This window comes from Crassostrea angulata, unplaced genomic scaffold (assembly GCF_025612915.1).
Source record: "Crassostrea angulata isolate pt1a10 unplaced genomic scaffold, ASM2561291v2 HiC_scaffold_274, whole genome shotgun sequence".
Classification (NCBI taxonomy): Eukaryota; Metazoa; Mollusca; class Bivalvia; order Ostreida; family Ostreidae; genus Magallana; species Magallana angulata.
Window position 1 is genome coordinate 158,928 of NW_026441827.1, and position 20,246 is coordinate 179,173.

At 33.2% G+C, this 20,246-nt stretch overlaps 1 protein-coding gene and 2 pseudogenes across 1 annotated transcript; 2 read left to right on the top strand and 1 right to left on the bottom strand.

Moving 5' to 3' along the window:
* Positions 1 to 211: 211 nt before the first annotated feature.
* Positions 212 to 1,325, top strand: LOC128170003 (uncharacterized). Its single transcript, XM_052835998.1, has 2 exons — positions 212 to 419; positions 584 to 1,325. The coding sequence occupies exons 1-2, from the start codon at positions 233 to 235 to the stop codon at positions 1,207 to 1,209; spliced, it is 813 nt and encodes a 270-aa protein (XP_052691958.1). The 5' UTR covers positions 212 to 232; the 3' UTR covers positions 1,210 to 1,325.
* A 1,437-nt stretch (positions 1,326 to 2,762) lies between these two features.
* Positions 2,763 to 11,561, bottom strand: LOC128170001 (uncharacterized; annotated as a pseudogene).
* A 708-nt stretch (positions 11,562 to 12,269) lies between these two features.
* On the top strand, positions 12,270 to 17,884 carry LOC128170002 (uncharacterized; annotated as a pseudogene).
* The last annotated feature ends 2,362 nt before the right edge of the window (positions 17,885 to 20,246 follow it).

Sequence of the window (20,246 nt, forward strand, 5' to 3'; positions counted from 1 at the left end):
GATTACAGAAATCGTTCGAAAAATCGCACGAAGTTGACATCATTAACGACGCTAGATTTAAACCAGCAAACGACGTTTTCTTCGCCGCCATGGTCCAAATAAAGAAAGAGGGTGTTGGAGAGGTGCAGCATAAGGAAGTAATAAGCGAACAAGACCTGGAAATTTTGTACAAAAACGGTGTGTTTAGTTGTGACAGTCCTAAGTCCTTCAACAGAAAGTTTTCTTTGAAATAATGTTGTACTTTTGCAACCGAGGAAGAGAAAATCTTCGTGGAATGAAAAAGAGTGACTATGTAATCCGGAAGGACCATGACAGCAGGAGGTATGTCGCATGCACCACTGCAAAGCTAACAAAGAATCATAGAGGTCTGAATTGTAATGATGATGACCAGGATGGAGGAAGGATGTATGAGCAACCCGGTGAGTGCATATAACAAAATAAATGTGTGCATAATTAAAACTTTTTTTTTCTATTTAATTTATCCTAAAATGTATTACACACATATATATTTAGATGATATATATACAAAATGACAATGCAAATACATGTATTAAAAATTGTGACTCTGTTTAATATTTTGTAGGAAATTCCAATTGTCCAGTTATGAGTTTTGAGAAATATATCGCCAAGCTAAATGCAGACTGCGACTCTCTATGGCAACGTCCAAAGACAAGCATTGATGATCATTCACCTGTTTGGTATGACAATATGGTTGTTGGAAAGAATGTCTTAGGAAGTATGATGCAGAGGATTAGCAAAGATGCAGGACTTACATGTGTGTATACTAATCATTGCATACGAGCCACCTGCATAACCATGCTGGATGAATGTGGCTATGAGTCTCGACACATTATTGGTATTTCTAAACATAAATCAGAAAGCAGCTTAAAACATTATTCCTCCAAATTAAGCAATTCCCAAAAACGCAATATGTCAGATGCCTTAACAACAAAATTATCCGTATGCAAGTCTGCGCCAATTCAACATACACCCCTTCAACAAATTGAGAACAATTTAATGCCAGATCTAGCCTCAAATGTGCAAGAACTCCAGGACATTGTCGATGTTGATGACAGAGATTTAGCTGCCATTCTTGACAACCCCATGTTTGGAAATCTTCATGGAACTGGAATCAGCATTCCTAATGTTAAAACAGCTAAATCTGTTTTTTCTTTCCATGGCTGCAACATTACAATACACAATAACTAAATTGTATGCATAACTTGCTGTATTTATGAAAAAAGTGCCTGTAGGAATCTTTTGGGTGTTTGATGTTACATGTATTTAATTTTATTAAAGTTGCTGTTGAAGTTATTTGTTTACAAAATGTTAGCTACAAATGTTTTTTAATGTACTCAATTTTTTAAAACTTGTGCAATTTTTTAAAATGTCTGTGATCATAATTTAATTTCATGTACATTTTTTGTAGTTTTATTTTAAAGTTGTTAACTAATGTTTAACTGTTTATTAATTCTGCTTTTACTTCAAGCTTATAAACACATTTTAAATATCTTCACACATTGCAAATGTGATAATTTTAATCAGATTTACTGTGATATTTTTTTTTATAATAATTTACCTGATTATTCAACAATTGAACTATTATTTATTCATTATATGTTCCATATAAGTGTTCAAATAAAATCTTGTTAATATTAGTGAGATGAGTGTTTCTTTTTATTAAATATATAATGATAAATTAGTTATACCATACTTATATAAGTAGGGATATAACTAAACCGTTGTTAATTGTGTCTCAGGTAACAGTTGAACAATTTATTCTTTGCTCCATATCAAGTGTTTAATTTTAATGAGATCAGTGATTTTTTAATTAAAATAGGAGGGGTATAACAAAACAGTTGTTGACTGTGTCTCGGGCAACAGTTGAACTGTTGGACCGGCTCGCAAACTGTTGCCCTCGGCCTTCGGCCTTGGGCAACAGTTTGCGAGCCGGTCCAACAGATCAACTGTTGCCCTCGACCCCAGTCAACAACTGTATACTGTTACATGTTAAATTTGAAAATCTACAAAAAGTGTTCATACATGAATTACTTGCATGTGTAAATGTACTGAATTGATTCATGAATTACTTGTATGTGTAAATGAACATGTAGTATACAACTACTGGTACACATTTTTAAGGGGCAGTATTTTAAGCTATGTGTCATTAAATGTTTGTCGCATTAATAAATTAGGTTTCAGATGATCAAAATGAGTACTATATGTGAGAAAAATAGAATTGATAAAAAATCTTTTTGCAATAAATAGGATTCTGAAGTTCATCATAGAAATTTATATGATTTGGTTTTAATTAGGGGAGGCAATTGATTGAATAATTGCTAAGCAATTAATCGCTATTCATTCTAGCAGATAAGCCAGCTTTTTATAAGAATATACACTGTCACATACATGTACACTGAAATGACTTTATTATTAGGCGATATGAAATTAATATTTAGATTCTCATCCTGATTTGCAAAAAATATGGTGCAGATTGACAATTGTTATTTATTTTTTTTTAAACACCTTTATCATGTTTATCACCGTTCATGTTCTAAAAATAAGCTTGTTACAATGTAATAAGTTGTCATTGCTAATATGAGTTTATAAACCCATTTGTTATCTTTAAATTCCATTTTATTTCGACTTAACTGTTAATGTATGAAGACATTTGTATCCTTATGAATTTTTTGTACAATGAGCACAATTTTTTTTTCAGTTTTTTTCACACAATTTTTTTTTTTCAAAATAAAATAAAATAATTAGGGGCGGGCCATTTTCAGAGGGGCGGGCTAGAATGAGAATTTAAAAATTAATTTTATGTCTAATGTTGAGTTATGCCCCTTGAACTTAGAACAATTCCAGTTGTTTGTACTTTCTGTTCGATTTCTTCACAGAGGTTACACATTTTGAAATATGCAAGTAAAACATATTTATCATGATAATTAAGATCTAGGTCAAGTTCATTTTTGGGAACGATTGTGCAATTTTTTTCAACAACAAAAAATTCCAATTATTTACAGTTTCCAATCATTTTTTCTGTAGAGGGCAATCACATAAGATTTTTTTGGAAGAAAATAAAATACGACTGCGTACAAAAGGTGACTGGTTAATAGAGGTGACCACTTTAGCAGTATAGACTATATGACATGATTTATTAGCTAAAATATTCAAGGGGAGTAACTCCCTCTTAAATGTGTAGAATGACCACCACTAGAGTAAATTGGCTTAGAGAGTAGGCATTTCCTATCCTGATGACAATTAATAGGGTTTAGTTAATTACTGAGATAAGAATAAATACTTTAAAACAGTTTTTATCAATTAAATCATTAAATCTATGAATTTGCAGCCATTTTGCTGTCTGATTTTATGAAATATCATTAATCCACCTGACTTCTATCACCCAATTTTTTAAAAACAGCATATTTTTATTTCAAATGAACTTTACATGTAGACAAATACAGTTATCAAAGTTTACAATATGTCAAAAAACTCAAGTTTTTGCTCCCTCCTATCAAAAAATGGTATTTTAGATGTATTTACAGAATTGAAAAAGCCACCCCTTCTTTCCAATGGACTCCATTACCATTACATGTAGGATATGTAAATGTACATTTGACCTTGAAATAACATCTGCTATGATAATTACTCTTGAAATGAACAAAAAACAACATATTTTTACCCTTTTATTGTATATATGCATCAAAAATGTCGAAAAAACATGTAAAATTTGAACCTTTTTCATGGAATTCTCAGCCGTCCCCAGGTACCCGGGTGTGTTTGAATTTCATTTTAATTAAACGCACACATTACACTTGTAGGTCTTACTAATTTAGCAAAGTTAAAAGGAGACTAGAAACCAGACTATATAAGATATCCACTAAATATGATTATAGGCTTAGTTTTTCATGAAAACAAGAAATCACACGTAGGGCGACATGACTTTTTGTGAATAAAAGTGCTACAAATTATCCATTTACCAAAAAAGATCAATTTTAAATACCAGTGATATCGATGGTTGTTTTCAATGATGTGTAAGAAATGACTCAAGGAAACTGCCACAAGTTTCATAATATTGGGTTAAAGTGTTCAAACTAATGCTTCATGTGAAAATCAAAAGATAGGGAGAGGGTATACATGTAAAGGGATTTCTAAGTGATGTGATGCTTTTATCATGATAGTATCAAGCAGATGTATGTAGTATTGAATAAGGTTTCTTATTTCAGGAGGTTGAACAACAGTTGACCTCTAAAAGATTAGGTAAAGATGCTTTATTTATGGAGAGCCCTGTGAATCTGTGTTACATAGAGGAAACTGGAAATGGTGGGTTCACTTGAATGAATGGCCATATTTTTCTTAAACCTCATTGGAATTGGCAAAATGTGGTGTACTTTTTTTCAGAATAGCATAAGCTTTTTAATATTACGACAAGATGACTTTTCAGAGAATGTTAGTGTATGTTCAAGACTACATGGTATTTTCATATTTCTCCTTTGAGTGTAATTTTGAGTGGATTTTGTACCATAAGTAATACATTTTGTGAAAATGGATGATTTTCTTGGCTATAGATGTCATGACATGATTTATTAGCTAAAATATTCAAGGGGAGTAACTCCCTCTTAAATATGTAGAATGACCACCACTAGAGTAAATTGGCTTAGAGAGTAGGCATTTCCTATCCTGATGACAATTAATAGGGTTTAGTTAATTACTGAGATAAGAATAAATACTTTAAAACAGTTTTTATCAATTAAATCATAAAATTTATGAATTTGCAGCCATTTTGCTGTCTGATTTTATGAAATATCATTAATCCACCTGACTTCTATCACCCAATTTTTTTAAAACAGCATATTTTTATTTCAAATGAACTTTACATGTAGACAAATACAGTTATCAAAGTATACAATATGTCAAAAAACTCAAGTTTTTGCTCCTTCCTATCAAAAAATGGTATTTTAGATGTATTTACAGAATTGAAAAAGCCACCCCTTCTTTCCAATGGACTCCATTACCATTACATGTAGGATATGTAAATGTACATTTGACCTTGAAATAACATCTGCTATGATAATTACTCTTGAAATGAACAAAAAACAACATATTTTTACCCTTTTATTGTATATATGCATCAAAAATGTCGAAAAACATGTAAAATTTGAACCTTTTTCATGGAATTCTCAGCCGTCCCCAGGTACCCGGGTGTGTTTGAATTTCATTTTAATTAAACGCACACATTACACTTGTAGGTCTTACTAATTTAGCAAAGTTAAAAGGAGACTAGAAACCAGACTATATAAGATATCCACTAAATATGATTATAGGCTTAGTTTTTCATGAAAACAAGAAATCACACGTAGGGCGACATGACTTTTTGTGAATAAAAGTGCTACAAATTATCCATTTACCAAAAAAGATCAATTTTAAATACCAGTGATATCGATGGTTGTTTTCAATGATGTGTAAGAAATGACTCAAGGAAACTGCCACAAGTTTGATAATATTGGGTTAAAGTGTTCAAACTAATGCTTCATGTGAAAATCAAAAGATAGGGAGAGGGTATACATGTAAAGGGATTTCTAAGTGATGTGATGCTTTTATCATGATAGTATCAAGCAGATGTATGTAGTAATGAATAAGGTTTCTTATTTCAGGAGGTTGAACAACAGTTGACCTCTAAAAGATTAGGTAAAGATGCTTTATTTATGGAGAGCCCTGTGAATCTGTGTTACATAGAGGAAACTGGAAATGGTGGGTTCACTTAAATGGCCATATTTTTCTTAAACCTCAATGGAATTGGCAAAATGTGGTGTACTTTTTTCAGAATAGCATAAGCTTTTTAATATTACGACAAGATGACTTTTCAGAGAATGTTAGTGTATGTTAAAGACTACATGGTATTTCATATTTCTCCTTTGAGTGTAATTTTGAGTGGATTTTGTACCATAAGTAATACATTTTGTGAAAATGGATGATTTTCTTGGCTATAGATGTCATGACATGATTTATTAGCTAAAATATTCAAGGGGAGTAACTCCCTCTTAAATGTGTAGAATGACCACCACTAGAGTAAATTGGCTTAGAGAGTAGGCATTTCCTATCCTGATGACAATTAATAGGGTTTAGTTAATTACTGAGATAAGAATAACTACTTTAAAACAGTTTTTATCAATTAAATCATTAAATTTATGAATTTGCAGCCATTTTGCTGTCTGATTTTATGAAATATCATTAATCCACCTGACTTCTATCACCCAATTTTTTTAAAACAGCATATTTTTATTTCAAATGAACTTTACATGTAGACAAATACAGTTATCAAAGTATACAATATGTCAAAAAACTCAAGTTTTTGCTCCTTCCTATCAAAAAATGGTATTTTAGATGTATTTACAGAATTGAAAAAGCCACCCCTTCTTTCCAATGGACTCCATTACCATTACATGTAGGATATGTAAATGTACATTTGACCTTGAAATAACATCTGCTATGATAATTACTCTTGAAATGAACAAAAAACAACATATTTTTACCCTTTTATTGTATATATGCATCAAAAATGTCGAAAAACATGTAAAATTTGAACATTTTTCATGGAATTCTCAGCCGTCCCCAGGTACCCGGGTGTGTTTGAATTTCATTTTAATTAAACGCACACATTACACTTGTAGGTCTTACTAATTTAGCAAAGTTGAAAGGAGACTAGAAACCAGACTATATAAGATATCCACTAAATATGATTATAGGCTTAGTTTTTCATGAAAACAAGAAATCACACGTAGGGCGACATGACTTTTTGTGAATAAAAGTGCTACAAATTATCCATTTACCAAAAAAGATCAATTTTAAATACCAGTGATGGTTGTTGTCAATTACGTGTAAGAAATGACTCAAGGAAACTGCCACAAGTTTCATAATATTGGGTTAAAGTGTTCAAACTAATGCTTCATGTGAAAAAAATCAAAAGATAGGGAGAGGGTATACATGTAAAGGGATTTCTAAGTGATGTGGTGCTTTTATCATGATAGTATCAAGCAGATGTATGTAGTATTGAATAAGGTTTCTTATTTCAGGAGGTTGAACAACAGTTGACCTCTAAAAGATTAGGTAAAGATGCTTTATTTATGGAGAGCCCTGTGAATCTGTGTTACATAGAGGAAACTGGAAATGGTGGGTTCACTTAAATGGCCATATTTTTCTTAAACCTCAATGGAATTGGCAAAATGTTGTGTACTTTTTTCAGAATAGCATAAGCTTTTTAATATTACGACAAGATGACTTTTCAGAGAATGTTAGTGTATGTTAAAGACTACATGGTATTTCATATTTCTCCTTTGAGTGTAATTTTGAGTGGATTTTGTACCATAAGTAATACATTTTGTGAAAATGGATGATTTTCTTGGCTATAGATGTCATGACATGATTTATTAGCTAAAATATTCAAGGGGAGTAACTCCCTCTTAAATGTGTAGAATGACCACCACTAGAGTAAATTGGCTTAGAGAGTAGGCATTTCCTATCCTGATGACAATTAATAGGGTTTAGTTAATTACTGAGATAAGAATAACTACTTTAAAACAGTTTTTATCAATTAAATCATTAAATTTATGAATTTGCAGCCATTTTGCTGTCTGATTTTATGAAATATCATTAATCCACCTGACTTCTATCACCCAATTTTTTTAAAACAGCATATTTTTATTTCAAATGAACTTTACATGTAGACAAATACAGTTATCAAAGTATACAATATGTCAAAAAACTCAAGTTTTTGCTCCTTCCTATCAAAAAATGGTATTTTAGATGTATTTACAGAATTGAAAAAGCCACCCCTTCTTTCCAATGGACTCCATTACCATTACATGTAGGATATGTAAATGTACATTTGACCTTGAAATAACATCTGCTATGATAATTACTCTTGAAATGAACAAAAAACAACATATTTTTACCCTTTTATTGTATATATGCATCAAAAATGTCGAAAAACATGTAAAATTTGAACATTTTTCATGGAATTCTCAGCCGTCCCCAGGTACCCGGGTGTGTTTGAATTTCATTTTAATTAAACGCACACATTACACTTGTAGGTCTTACTAATTTAGCAAAGTTGAAAGGAGACTAGAAACCAGACTATATAAGATATCCACTAAATATGATTATAGGCTTAGTTTTTCATGAAAACAAGAAATCACACGTAGGGCGACATGACTTTTTGTGAATAAAAGTGCTACAAATTATCCATTTACCAAAAAAGATCAATTTTAAATACCAGTGATGGTTGTTGTCAATTACGTGTAAGAAATGACTCAAGGAAACTGCCACAAGTTTCATAATATTGGGTTAAAGTGTTCAAACTAATGCTTCATGTGAAAATCAAAAGATAGGGAGAGGGTATACATGTAAAGGGATTTCTAAGTGATGTGATGCTTTTATCATGATAGTATCAAGCAGATGTATGTAGTATTGAATAAGGTTTCTTATTTCAGGAGGTTGAACAACAGTTGACCTCTAAAAGATTAGGTAAAGATGCTTTATTTATGGAGAGCCCTGTGAATCTGTGTTGCATAGAGGAAACTGGAAATGGTGGGTTCACTTAAATGGCCATATTTTTCTTAAACCTCAATGGAATTGGCAAAATGTGGTGTACTTTTTTCAGAATAGCATAAGCTTTTTAATATTACGACAAGATGACTTTTCAGAGAATGTTAGTGTATGTTAAAGACTACATGGTATTTCATATTTCTCCTTTGAGTGTAATTTTGAGTGGATTTTGTACCATAAGTAATACATTTTGTGAAAATGGATGATTTTCTTGGCTATAGATGTCATGACATGATTTATTAGCTAAAATATTCAAGGGGAGTAACTCCCTCTTAAATGTGTAGAATGACCACCACTAGAGTAAATTGGCTTAGAGAGTAGGCATTTCCTATCCTGATGACAATTAATAGGGTTTAGTTAATTACTGAGATAAGAATAACTACTTTAAAACAGTTTTTATCAATTAAATCATTAAATTTATGAATTTGCAGCCATTTTGCTGTCTGATTTTATGAAATATCATTAATCCACCTGACTTCTATCACCCAATTTTTTTAAAACAGCATATTTTTATTTCAAATGAACTTTACATGTAGACAAATACAGTTATCAAAGTATACAATATGTCAAAAAACTCAAGTTTTTGCTCCTTCCTATCAAAAAATGGTATTTTAGATGTATTTACAGAATTGAAAAAGCCACCCCTTCTTTCCAATGGACTCCATTACCATTACATGTAGGATATGTAAATGTACATTTGACCTTGAAATAACATCTGCTATGATAATTACTCTTGAAATGAACAAAAAACAACATATTTTTACCCTTTTATTGTATATATGCATCAAAAATGTCGAAAAACATGTAAAATTTGAACATTTTTCATGGAATTCTAGTGCTACAAAATATCCATTTACCAAAAAAGATCAATTTTAAGTACCAGTTATGGTTGTTTTCAATTATGTGTAAGAAATGACTCAAGGAAACTGCCACAAGTTTCATAATATTGGGTTAAAGTGTTCAAACTAATGCTTCATGTGAAAAAAATCAAAAGATAGGGAGAGGGTATACATGTAAAGGGATTTCTAAGTGATGCGATGCTTTTATCATGATAGTATCAAGCAGATGTATGTAGTATTGAATAAGGTTTCTTATTTCAGGAGGTTGAACAACAGTTGACCTCTAAAAGATTAGGTAAAGATGCTTTATTTATGGAGAGCCCTGTGAATCTGTGTTGCATAGAGGAAACTGGAAATGGTGGGTTCACTTAAATGAATGGCCATATTTTTCTTAAACCTCAATGGAATTGGCAAAATGTTGTGTACTTTTTTTCAGAATAGCATAAGCTTTTTAATATTACGACAAGATGACTTTTCAGAGAATGTTAGTGTATGTTCAAGACTACATGGTATTTTCATATTTCTCCTTTGAGTGTAATTTTGAATGGATTTTGTACCATAAGTAATACATTTTGTGAAAATGGATGATTTTCTTGGCTATAGATGTCATGACATGATTTATTAGCTAAAATATTCAAGGGGAGTAACTCCCTCTTAAATGTGTAGAATGACCACCACTAGAGTAAATTGGCTTAGAGAGTAGGCATTTCCTATCCTGATGACAATTAATAGGGTTTAGTTAATTACTGAGATAAGAATAACTACTTTAAAACAGTTTTTATCAATTAAATCATTAAATTTATGAATTTGCAGCCATTTTGCTGTCTGATTTTATGAAATATCATTAATCCACCTGACTTCTATCACCCAATACATGCTGTAAAGCAATATATCCACCTCCAGCACATGATGTAGGAGGGCATTATCAGTCATGTCTGTTGGTATAGCTTTAAAAGTAAAGAAATTTGATTACTAAAATCATTAATATTTTTCCCAGATATATCTCTAATAATTTCAAAACATCTTATTCTTGATAAATCAGAAAATAAGTTCATTACATGCCAAAAAAAGTTCTTTATTTGATTGCAGTTTCTGTAAATGCATAGGCGCCAGAATGCAAAAGCATAAATAATTTATTTATTAAGGTAATTTAAAAATGCAATAAATGGTCTAGTAGTTTTTGTGATGTTCATTATTGTCATAAATATGATCTTTGAACCCAATGAAAAGTTTTTTTTGCTCATATTAAGACTAAAGTTAAAACTTTGATTATTTTTAAAGAAAACAATTTTGCTATCTGGAACTTTTCTCTGCTGATTATTAAGATTTTTTTAATTCAGATGGATGAAAATTATGTCACACAACTGCAGGAGCAGAAAAAAAGTACCCCCCCCCCAAAAAAAAAAATAAAAATAATCCCGGAAAAATACATATATATGTAATATTCTATGCTTTTTCTTACAAGGCTGAACTTTCTTAGGTGACAGTAGTATCTTGGCCCTATGCTGTAGAGCGTGAGGGGTCAAATGGCTGCTTAACACCAGGGACTTAAGTTCCGAAGACTTCCCAACAGATGACGTTTGAGGGAAAGAAGCCTGCTTCAAAGACGAATGAGTTTCCTTTTTCATCTTTACTGCCTCTCGTCCCTCAGGAAAGTGCATCATGTACTTCCGAAATCTTTGTTTGTTGATGGTCTGTTCTTTGTTGTCTTTTGGTTGCTCCTTGCTGGATTCTGCCTCTATTTCCATTGTCATGACCAGCCATCCCGCATATCCAAGGCAATTTTCGAGAATACAGCTAAACGTTTGGCCTCTAAAAGTACCAAACTGAAGTTCATGTTGCCCTAGTACATCAACTTCATTGCTGGTTACTCCATGCTGCTGGCGAATTCGTCTCAAGGCAATGGCTCTGACATGTTCATCCGTCTTTGGTTTCCCCCAGTATCCCCTTGCCTTGTTTTCTCTGGCAATAGAGACTACAGCTGGTGTGTCTGATAAGTTCAGCTTTCCATTGCCATACGTTCAGAAATTTGGGGTCCTCATGCTACAAGAAAACAAAGTAAATTTAATTTGAGAATAATTTGATTCCTGATAAAATAAATTTATATCAAATCAATAATTATCATTACTCAAAAAAGTCCAATAAAAACGAATTGAAGCACACTTTATTTAATGCACCACAGTACACAATGCAAGAATGCGTATGGTTTAGGGGTAAGGATACTGTGGAATCATTTAATTTTGTGGGGTCAATTTTCGTGGATTGCGGGATTTTTGCTTGTTCGTTGGGTTGTAATTTTGTGTACGAGTCAGTTTTCATTGTCAGTAGGTAAACCAAACCTTTTATAATAAGTTTTTTTTATGTAAATTCGTGGACAAGGACTACCCACTAATACCACAAAAATTGAGCCACCACGAATTCTAATGATTCCACAGTATTTAAACAAGAGGCCCATAGGCCACATTGCATACCTGAAACATCTGTATTGTACCTCGTTTGCACATGCTTTGCATGTGAACAAAACTTATGAGAAGCCTTTCAAGCCTTAAAGTATTTGAACATGTTACTAACCGAGTTCACATCCCAGTAAATTTGTTAACAAGCTGTACATTTAAGATGGCTTACTACACCTGGAAATAGTTTCTCAAATCAGCAGAATATTACTTGATTTGGATAGTAAACCCGAGGTAGATTCAAACTCATAATCTGTGGTTCACAAGCCCGCTAATTTAACCGCTGAGCTATGGTGATAGTCAACACAATCTTTTAATAAAAACAATTTCAACAGAACATTTAAACGCCATCTTATGACATAGTCTCTTAAAAATGATAAGTCTCGGTGTAGTGAGGTACTTAACATGCATTATGTAAACAACTTATTTCTCAACCTACAATACTCTTAGATTTATTCTACTCTAACTTATCTTACAAATTAAACTCACGCAAAATACAACGATGTATATCGATGGAATTTTACACAAATTTGACGATCAGTCTGAACACGATCGGGGTGCACATTTATGCATTTTTTACGCAATTTTTTTTTACACTTCCCGAAATAAAAAGTCGATCTGCATATCTATGTATAAATTGAACCGCTCGATATTACAATTGCATAGGTAATTTGGCATTAGGACCTTTTGATCTCCGACTGTCATTGTCTCTTGCTTGCGGAGAATGGGGTCACTGACGTCAGACTCTAGCCTTCAATCTTGGAAGGGGCTAGCGTTCTGATTGGTCAATTCTTGATGGAATCTTGGAAGGACTGAGAGCTGTGATTGGTTGCAGCTTCCAAGATTTTTATAGCAAAGATTGCTTGGAATGGAGCGCTATCTGGCCACCGGCGTACATATCAGTCTGACCGTCATATTACCAAAATTGTTTTTGCATTGATATTGCTAGAAATTACAATTGACACAGTAATCATAACATATTCATTCATCATGCAGTAGTTAAAGGTTTTAGCAATCAACTCTGTTGTAACATGACAGTTAAGTGCATGGCCAGTACTTCAAATATTATGTTTACCAAAGATCATGAAAACGTTAATGCACTTGTTAATTTTTTTTACTGATGTCGTTAATTCTACATTGTAATCTCATATAAAGCACAAACCAGATGTATATGACTTGCATGGACAATGACACCAGGATGATAAAATGATTCTATTATTTGTTGTTTTGCTGCAGAGGGATAATAACAATTTTGTTGGCATGGTAAGAGGGAAAATTTCATACACCTTGTCATTTGTTCATCAGCTTCAATCCTTCTGATTGTGTATCTTTGCTTTGCAAATTGTGCATGACCAATAATGCCAGAGTTACAAGGATAAGTAAATGAGTACTTTGAAGAATGGTACACTCTACAAAGAAATGCCCTTTGGTACCTATTGACAGGCTGATTCACCTCACAGTATTTTCCCCTATTTGTTTGATACACGTTATTTGGCTTTTTACAAATTATTTTTCTTGCTTTTTCTTGATCCGGGATGGTATCCATTTCCATAGACTCAAGTACCCTTTTTACAAACCGGGCTGCAGGATTGTTTCCTCCTCGGCTTTTTTTTTAAATTGTTGCATATAACTCTCAAAAGGCCGGGCCGCACAGTTATCAAGAGAATCAAATGCATCAACCTCCGCTTTTAAGTTGCACATGGTTTTGGACTAATTAAAGTAATTTAGGAACATATTCTGTGAAAATTTTAATACCGAAAATTGTCTTCCACAATGATGAATCCACAGTAGTCACAAGTCAACTTAATGTTTTATTCATTATTACATGTACTTCCTTGGAAAATGAACTTCCTTGTTTTTAATTGTAATGTATATATATATTTGTGCAGCTATCAGCGGACCATATAGCAGGATTTATTGATATGGAGTAATACCTGTTGATAACCATGAAGCACTCAAAAGTAATTGTAGGATTCTTGAAATATTTAACTCACAGTAGAGGAATAATACCAACTTGATTGGTCTTCAAACAAACTTTAGAAGTATAAACACAGGATGAATCTCTGCCATTCAGTCAACTGAATGTTAACGGAATGGTCTGGAAATGTGACTGAATTACTTAGCTATGCCATTCAGTCACCTTTCAGTTACCTTTCAGTCACATTTCAGTTGACTGAATGGCAGAGATTAATCCTGTGAAAGAGCAATTCAACATTTTTTCCTTACCTTTGTTCTCAAATAAACTTATATTAAATCCTGGTGGATCAATATTCTTTTCACTCCATTTCCTTGACTCTTTAATGGGATTAACTCTTATTGTTGTAAGGTTTTTCGTATCTAGTGTTTACTATTTGGAAAGATATACATGCAGTCAACGTTCTCCATTTTGATGATCCTTTACGTATGCGCTAAAAGGTATCGGGTTCGTTCGCCCCATCTACCTGTTCGCCCGAGTCCGTTCGCAATAATTACTATTCGCCATAAAGGAACGTAGAATCGGGGGTGGGGGGGGGGGGTTACAAATCAACAGAATAGGCATAAAAACGATTTGGATTGGTTTTTTTTGGCTTGTCAATGTTGAAATAATTACGTGATTTCTTTTAAAGTCAGTTAAAAAAAATAAAGAAGTTTTCGTTTTTCTATCTTTTTCATCCAACATTTATCATCGATGTTATGTTTTTAATTCCGTTAACAATGCTTACAATTGTTCAATAAAACTAAATTTTTCTTTAAATAACTGAAATCATTGTATTCTTTTTTTAAATGTCTAAGACGTAATTATTTCAACATTGACAAGCAAAAAAACAAAAAGACGTAATTCACCAATCGTTATTATGCCTATTTTGTTGATTTGCAACCCCCCCCCCCCCCCCCCCCCGATGCTATAGTGGGTAATGTTTATTAATGGTTAATAATTTAAACTGAAAATTATGGAAAGCTTTTTTCTATATGTTTGCTTTGTTTTGAAAACAATTTAATCCAATGAGGATACGAGCAGCGCCTTTTTTGATTCAGAATAATAGTTTTTATAGCCTTAATTTTATCAATAGAATTTTATTTATAATTAATAATTAATCTTCTAAGTTGGCCATGCAGCTACATGTAGGTCGGTCTTGACACTAGAATATAATGGAATATATATCAAATATAATTTGAAACTTTATTTACAAAAAATCGTAAAAAAAATTATGTTTTAATATTGCGAACGGACCTTGAACGAACAAATTTCCGGGCGAACGGAAATTAGAGCAAACGGCTTCAAGGGCGAACGAACATACATTCAAACAAAAAAAATGGTTCAGAAACCCCGTATCTTAGACTATTTGGCTGCGTTCATCAGCGTAGGGGCTAACTTAGCCGCTAGGTCATAGATGGATATATAGCTATATTGAACTATACTCTATTCATATCGCATCCAAAACGAGGCTAGCGTCGGTAACAACAATCATGGCTGATGAAGTGAAAGTAAAATCAACTTCGCGCGATTTGTCTGTTGTTCCCACTATTACGTTCGGTTTTGTGGAAGATATTTTTCATAAGTGTAGCAAAAGTGATGGAGCAAAAGAAATCACCAAGGGCTACAAATACTTCAGTAAAAAATACGTCACAGATGTAAGAGGTAATTGCCTATTTTCGGTTTTGTACGACATGTAAACAAATCTAAGTTACATGTACTTTGTTTATAAACAGATAAAATCTCCGGCTGTGTGAAACACGTAAATACGTAATAGATACAGAGATATCGCACAAATTTACACACAAATATAGAGCCTAAGCATTGCATGGTTGTGACAATATCCATATAACATACCTGGATTCGGTTGCACGAACGTCAGTTAAATTAACTATTACTTACGTAACTTGCCATTAAAAAAATATAACAGCTAGTAATGGTTTTAACTAAACGTTAATCTAACTGACGTTCGTGCAACGGAAGCATTGAATTGATAAAGATGATAATATGTGTACTTACAACCTGATGTAGTCTAAATCAATTATGACTTTGAATTTTTAGTGTACGCTTTGGATGGTACTGATGGGTGTCTTGTAAGAGCGAAGTGCTTCAGATCTCAGAAGAAGAATGAGACCCCTCATGATGTGGAGGTTTTTATAATTAACATCATTAAATATATACAGTTGCAAATTTAAGTACATGTAAGCATATCTGTATACTTTAAACAGTAACACTAGGAAAAAACCTCTTTATAAGTTTTTGTCATTTCTAACTAGCAAGAATACAATTATTTTTTCAAACTTTGACAATAATATATATGATATGATTCACAGGTAGTAATAAAGAAGGGGCCATTATTTGAAAGGGAAGACAGCAAATGCTCCTGTGCCATTGGTATCTCGGGATCATGTGGACACATTGTGGGCCTTCTTTATTCTTTAGCCCACATGAAAGCGTCCAACCTTAAGGCGGTTCCTACAGATGTTGCCAAGCCATCCTTGCCTCAAATTTGACACATTCCGAGAGGTATATACAATTTATTATTACCTAGACCTGCTCTCCTCCCCCTTTCAAAAACAATTGTTGAAATAATTAAAAAATAATATATAAATAAAATTATATATACAAGTATATACCTACATGTAACATGCAATATTTTAAAATTGATATAAATATTTTAAATCAATTTGTGTAAGATTTGATTATGTACATGTTTATACTATTTTTTCACAATTTTAGGGGAGAAGATCGGCGGAAGTGCCTCCACTGATGTCACAGAAATGGGATATTTTCCCAGCAACCCCAGGAAACCAACCAAGGGAATAAAGTCTACATTGTATAATCCCATCAACACAGAATGCCTACCACTGGAGGAACTGTGTTCTGCCCTTTCAAACATTGATAAATCTTGTCCTTTTTTGTCAGTGGTAGATCCAGAACACCAACAGAAAGATGTCGGCACAAGGTTTAGAAATTTCCCAAAGGGATCTTCCTTAGCAACACAACAGAAACTTCACAGTGACTACATGCTGAACATCATGGATGCTGAAGACTTTCCACATTTACCGGTTAGGAATGTCATGCGTAATAGTGGTTCTGTAGTGTTGGACCACAGTCGAGCATTGAAACTGGAGTCGCTCTCAATCTCTGAGGTCCAGGCCAGCGAGATAGAAGAAGCCACCCGACTACAATCAGAGGAACCAAAGTGGCACAAGATTCGTCAGGATCGTATAACTGCTTCTGTAGCAGGTGACATTGTCCGCAGAAAAAAAGGTAAATATATTAGCATTATACAATAAAACGAACTTTAAAAATAATTGGCAATTTATGATGCAATGGTTAAATATGTATGAAGAAAAAAATAACATATCTGTATCTTTTCCATCAAAATGATAATATTATCTATGTATGCGGTTTAATAATGCTGACCTGTACACTGCAATTACTTTTCATAGATCCTGAACCACTTGTTGCCAGACTAAAGACAAGCCGCCAGGTTCTGACATCTGCCATGAGACATGGGTTAGCATGCGAAGCTACTGCTGCTCTAGCTTGCGTTCAGGTAAATAATGTACCAACAACACTAAATTCATAAAATATTTTTCTTTACCAATTTTGTGTTAACCTTTCATAATCATAATTTGTTTTCATTAAAGGCAATGGATGAGGAGGTAAACATATATTTATTAGGTGTTGTGATTAGCCCATGATCACCTTGGTTAGCGGCCACCCCAGACAGGAAAGTGTTCTGCCCTTCCCTGGATCCTCCTCATGGTTTGCTGGAAATCAAGTGTCCAGTCAATTCATTAGCTGATTGTGTTTACTTGTCTAAGGATGAAAATGGTTACCATCTGAAAGAAACACACAAATACTTCCACCAGATAATGACACAGTTAGGAGTAACTGGGCTGAAGTGGTGTCACTTCTTTGTGTGGACACCTGAGGAGTCACATATGGAACTGCTCCGTTTTGATGCTGACATCTCGCAGGAAATGAAGGAAAAAATGGATCTGTTTTTTTTAATCATATTTTAATTTGAATGCATAAACATGAAATAAATTTCAATTCTTTTCACCATCAATAAGTACATTTTTGGTACAGTCAGTGTTTTAATAATTGTTATTAACTATATATTTTCAAAAACTCTGAAAAAGTTACTACTTATTCATAAAAGAAACTTATTAATGTTGGATTGATTTTGCAATTCAATGCTTAATAAATCTCTTCTTTGTTAATGAAAAAGGGTAACCACACACATTTCAAAGAAAATACTGGATTTCCGTAGCCAGAGTACATTTTAATGCATATTTCATTCAGAATTGTGATATATCTATCAGAAATTTCATAAATCTCTGTAGACAATTAAGAATTTATGCCCACTCTTTAACCAAAGGCCCTCTGAAGAGTGTCAGCAAGTTTGCAACATTCCAAATCTGATTTATTGTCCCAACCATGCTAAGTGGAATAACACCATCAAAAATATGAAACTCTTTGACACGGCGAATATGGCGCTCAATGTGTATTCTAAGCTTAGCTATAGCTTGAGTCTCCTCAACCTCTTGCAGAGTAAATTGCCCCTGACTCATTAGAAAAGGTTGGGTATTGATACTTATCCCAGTCCCCTCTAAAACTTTGTTCAGTACAAACCCATTGTCTGCCATAATGGAGTCCCCCTGGTCAAGTAAATTAAACAGACCACTAAGCTTAGTAATCTCTACATCTGACATGCAGCCAGTGTAGAGACTTGAAACAAAGGTAAGAGCACCATGAGGTGCTATTCCAACCAGTCCCTTCCATGTGTGCGTACTTTTGTATGAGGAATAAAATTTAGAACCAAGCACTAAGGAGGAGGGTTTCTCAGTTTTGATTTCCGTACAATCGATTAAAACTCGTGTTGTGGGGTACATAGTCCTAAAGCAATTCGGCATTTTCCTATCAACCTGTTCTCGAGATGGCCAAATATTAATACTGCCAAGAGCAAAATACAAAACATTTGCCCAGGTAATGATTTTTCTGCTTACTGTCGAAACATGACAATTAAATCGAACAGCAAGATCTTGCGCCATCAAACCACATTTGAGGCGGCACAAAAACATGAAGAATTCATCCATAAGAAGCATATTTCTTTGCTTACCAGTCAGATTTGGGTTAGCAGTAGCTGACATTTTAAAATAATGACTTGTCATGGAGGTAGCTGCTGGCTTAATAAATTCAAAAACAGTGGTTAAAACTGAAAATTTCATAAAACCAGTGTAGAACATAATCATTGAATCATCTTTAGAAAATATCTCAACCCCAAATCTTTCTATGGCAAGCCTCTGCTGAAGTCTTTCAATGTTTTCATCCCGTTCTTTGATCATGTTTTCCAGCATCTGGATTCTCTCTTTGTCTGAAGTTACAGCCACATTAGCTTCTGCCAATGGACAGCTAAAAATTCAAATGTTGAAAATACTAAATCTAAGTGTATAATATTATGTGATACTTACATTACAGGCATTTTTCATATCTTGGACTGATGTCCCAGCATCAGCCCTTCAGAGAATGAGTCGTACAGCGACCATCACATTTGGTGATAAGTAAATCATCAAACATGTTATATTACAGTTGCAAACTGATTTTCTATTTCACAGCTTGACAACTGAATATTATTTTGACAATGATTTAAAACTGATGATCCAGCATCATTGCATTCTGACCAGCAGAACACCTGAAAAACTTAATCTTAATATTCAATTTATCAGCATATTACAAATTGATCAAATTGAATATTTGCACAGTTCAGTTCATTAAATCATAACTTATCCTTGATATGAAAAATTTAATATTTTCCATTTATACCTCTGTATAGATTTTGTACATATAACATTACAAAATATACTTGCTATTGACCTCATAGCCAGTAAATAGGTATATAATTATAATATCCCACACAGAAAGATGGATATTATAAAATGTATTATAATTAATTTACTCAATGACTTACCTTTTTTCATGGAGTAACCAATTAGATGAACCTGGCTCTTCGTCATTGTCGGTTGCATCATCATCAGTCTTGCAACGTTTCTGGGGAAGTAGAGTTTTAATGATTTGTCTCCTTTGGGTTGACTCCTTGCTCCTGTTAAATAACGATGGAACACTGCTTGGTCTGAGAGTTTTCCTCACTGGAGTCCATTTAAAATCATCTTTTTTGAAGTGTCTCGAACAAACAACAGCTTCTTTTGAAATCTAAGTTTAATAAATAATGTAATAGTGTAGGGGTTCAAAAAATTTTGACGGGATGGCAGACCTCAATTTTCTCTGGTGTCTTCCTTGTTTAGAAAAAGATAACATGTAATAGATAGCAGATTTGTTGTAAAATTTGATATCAAAATGATTTGATGACAATATTACGGTTGT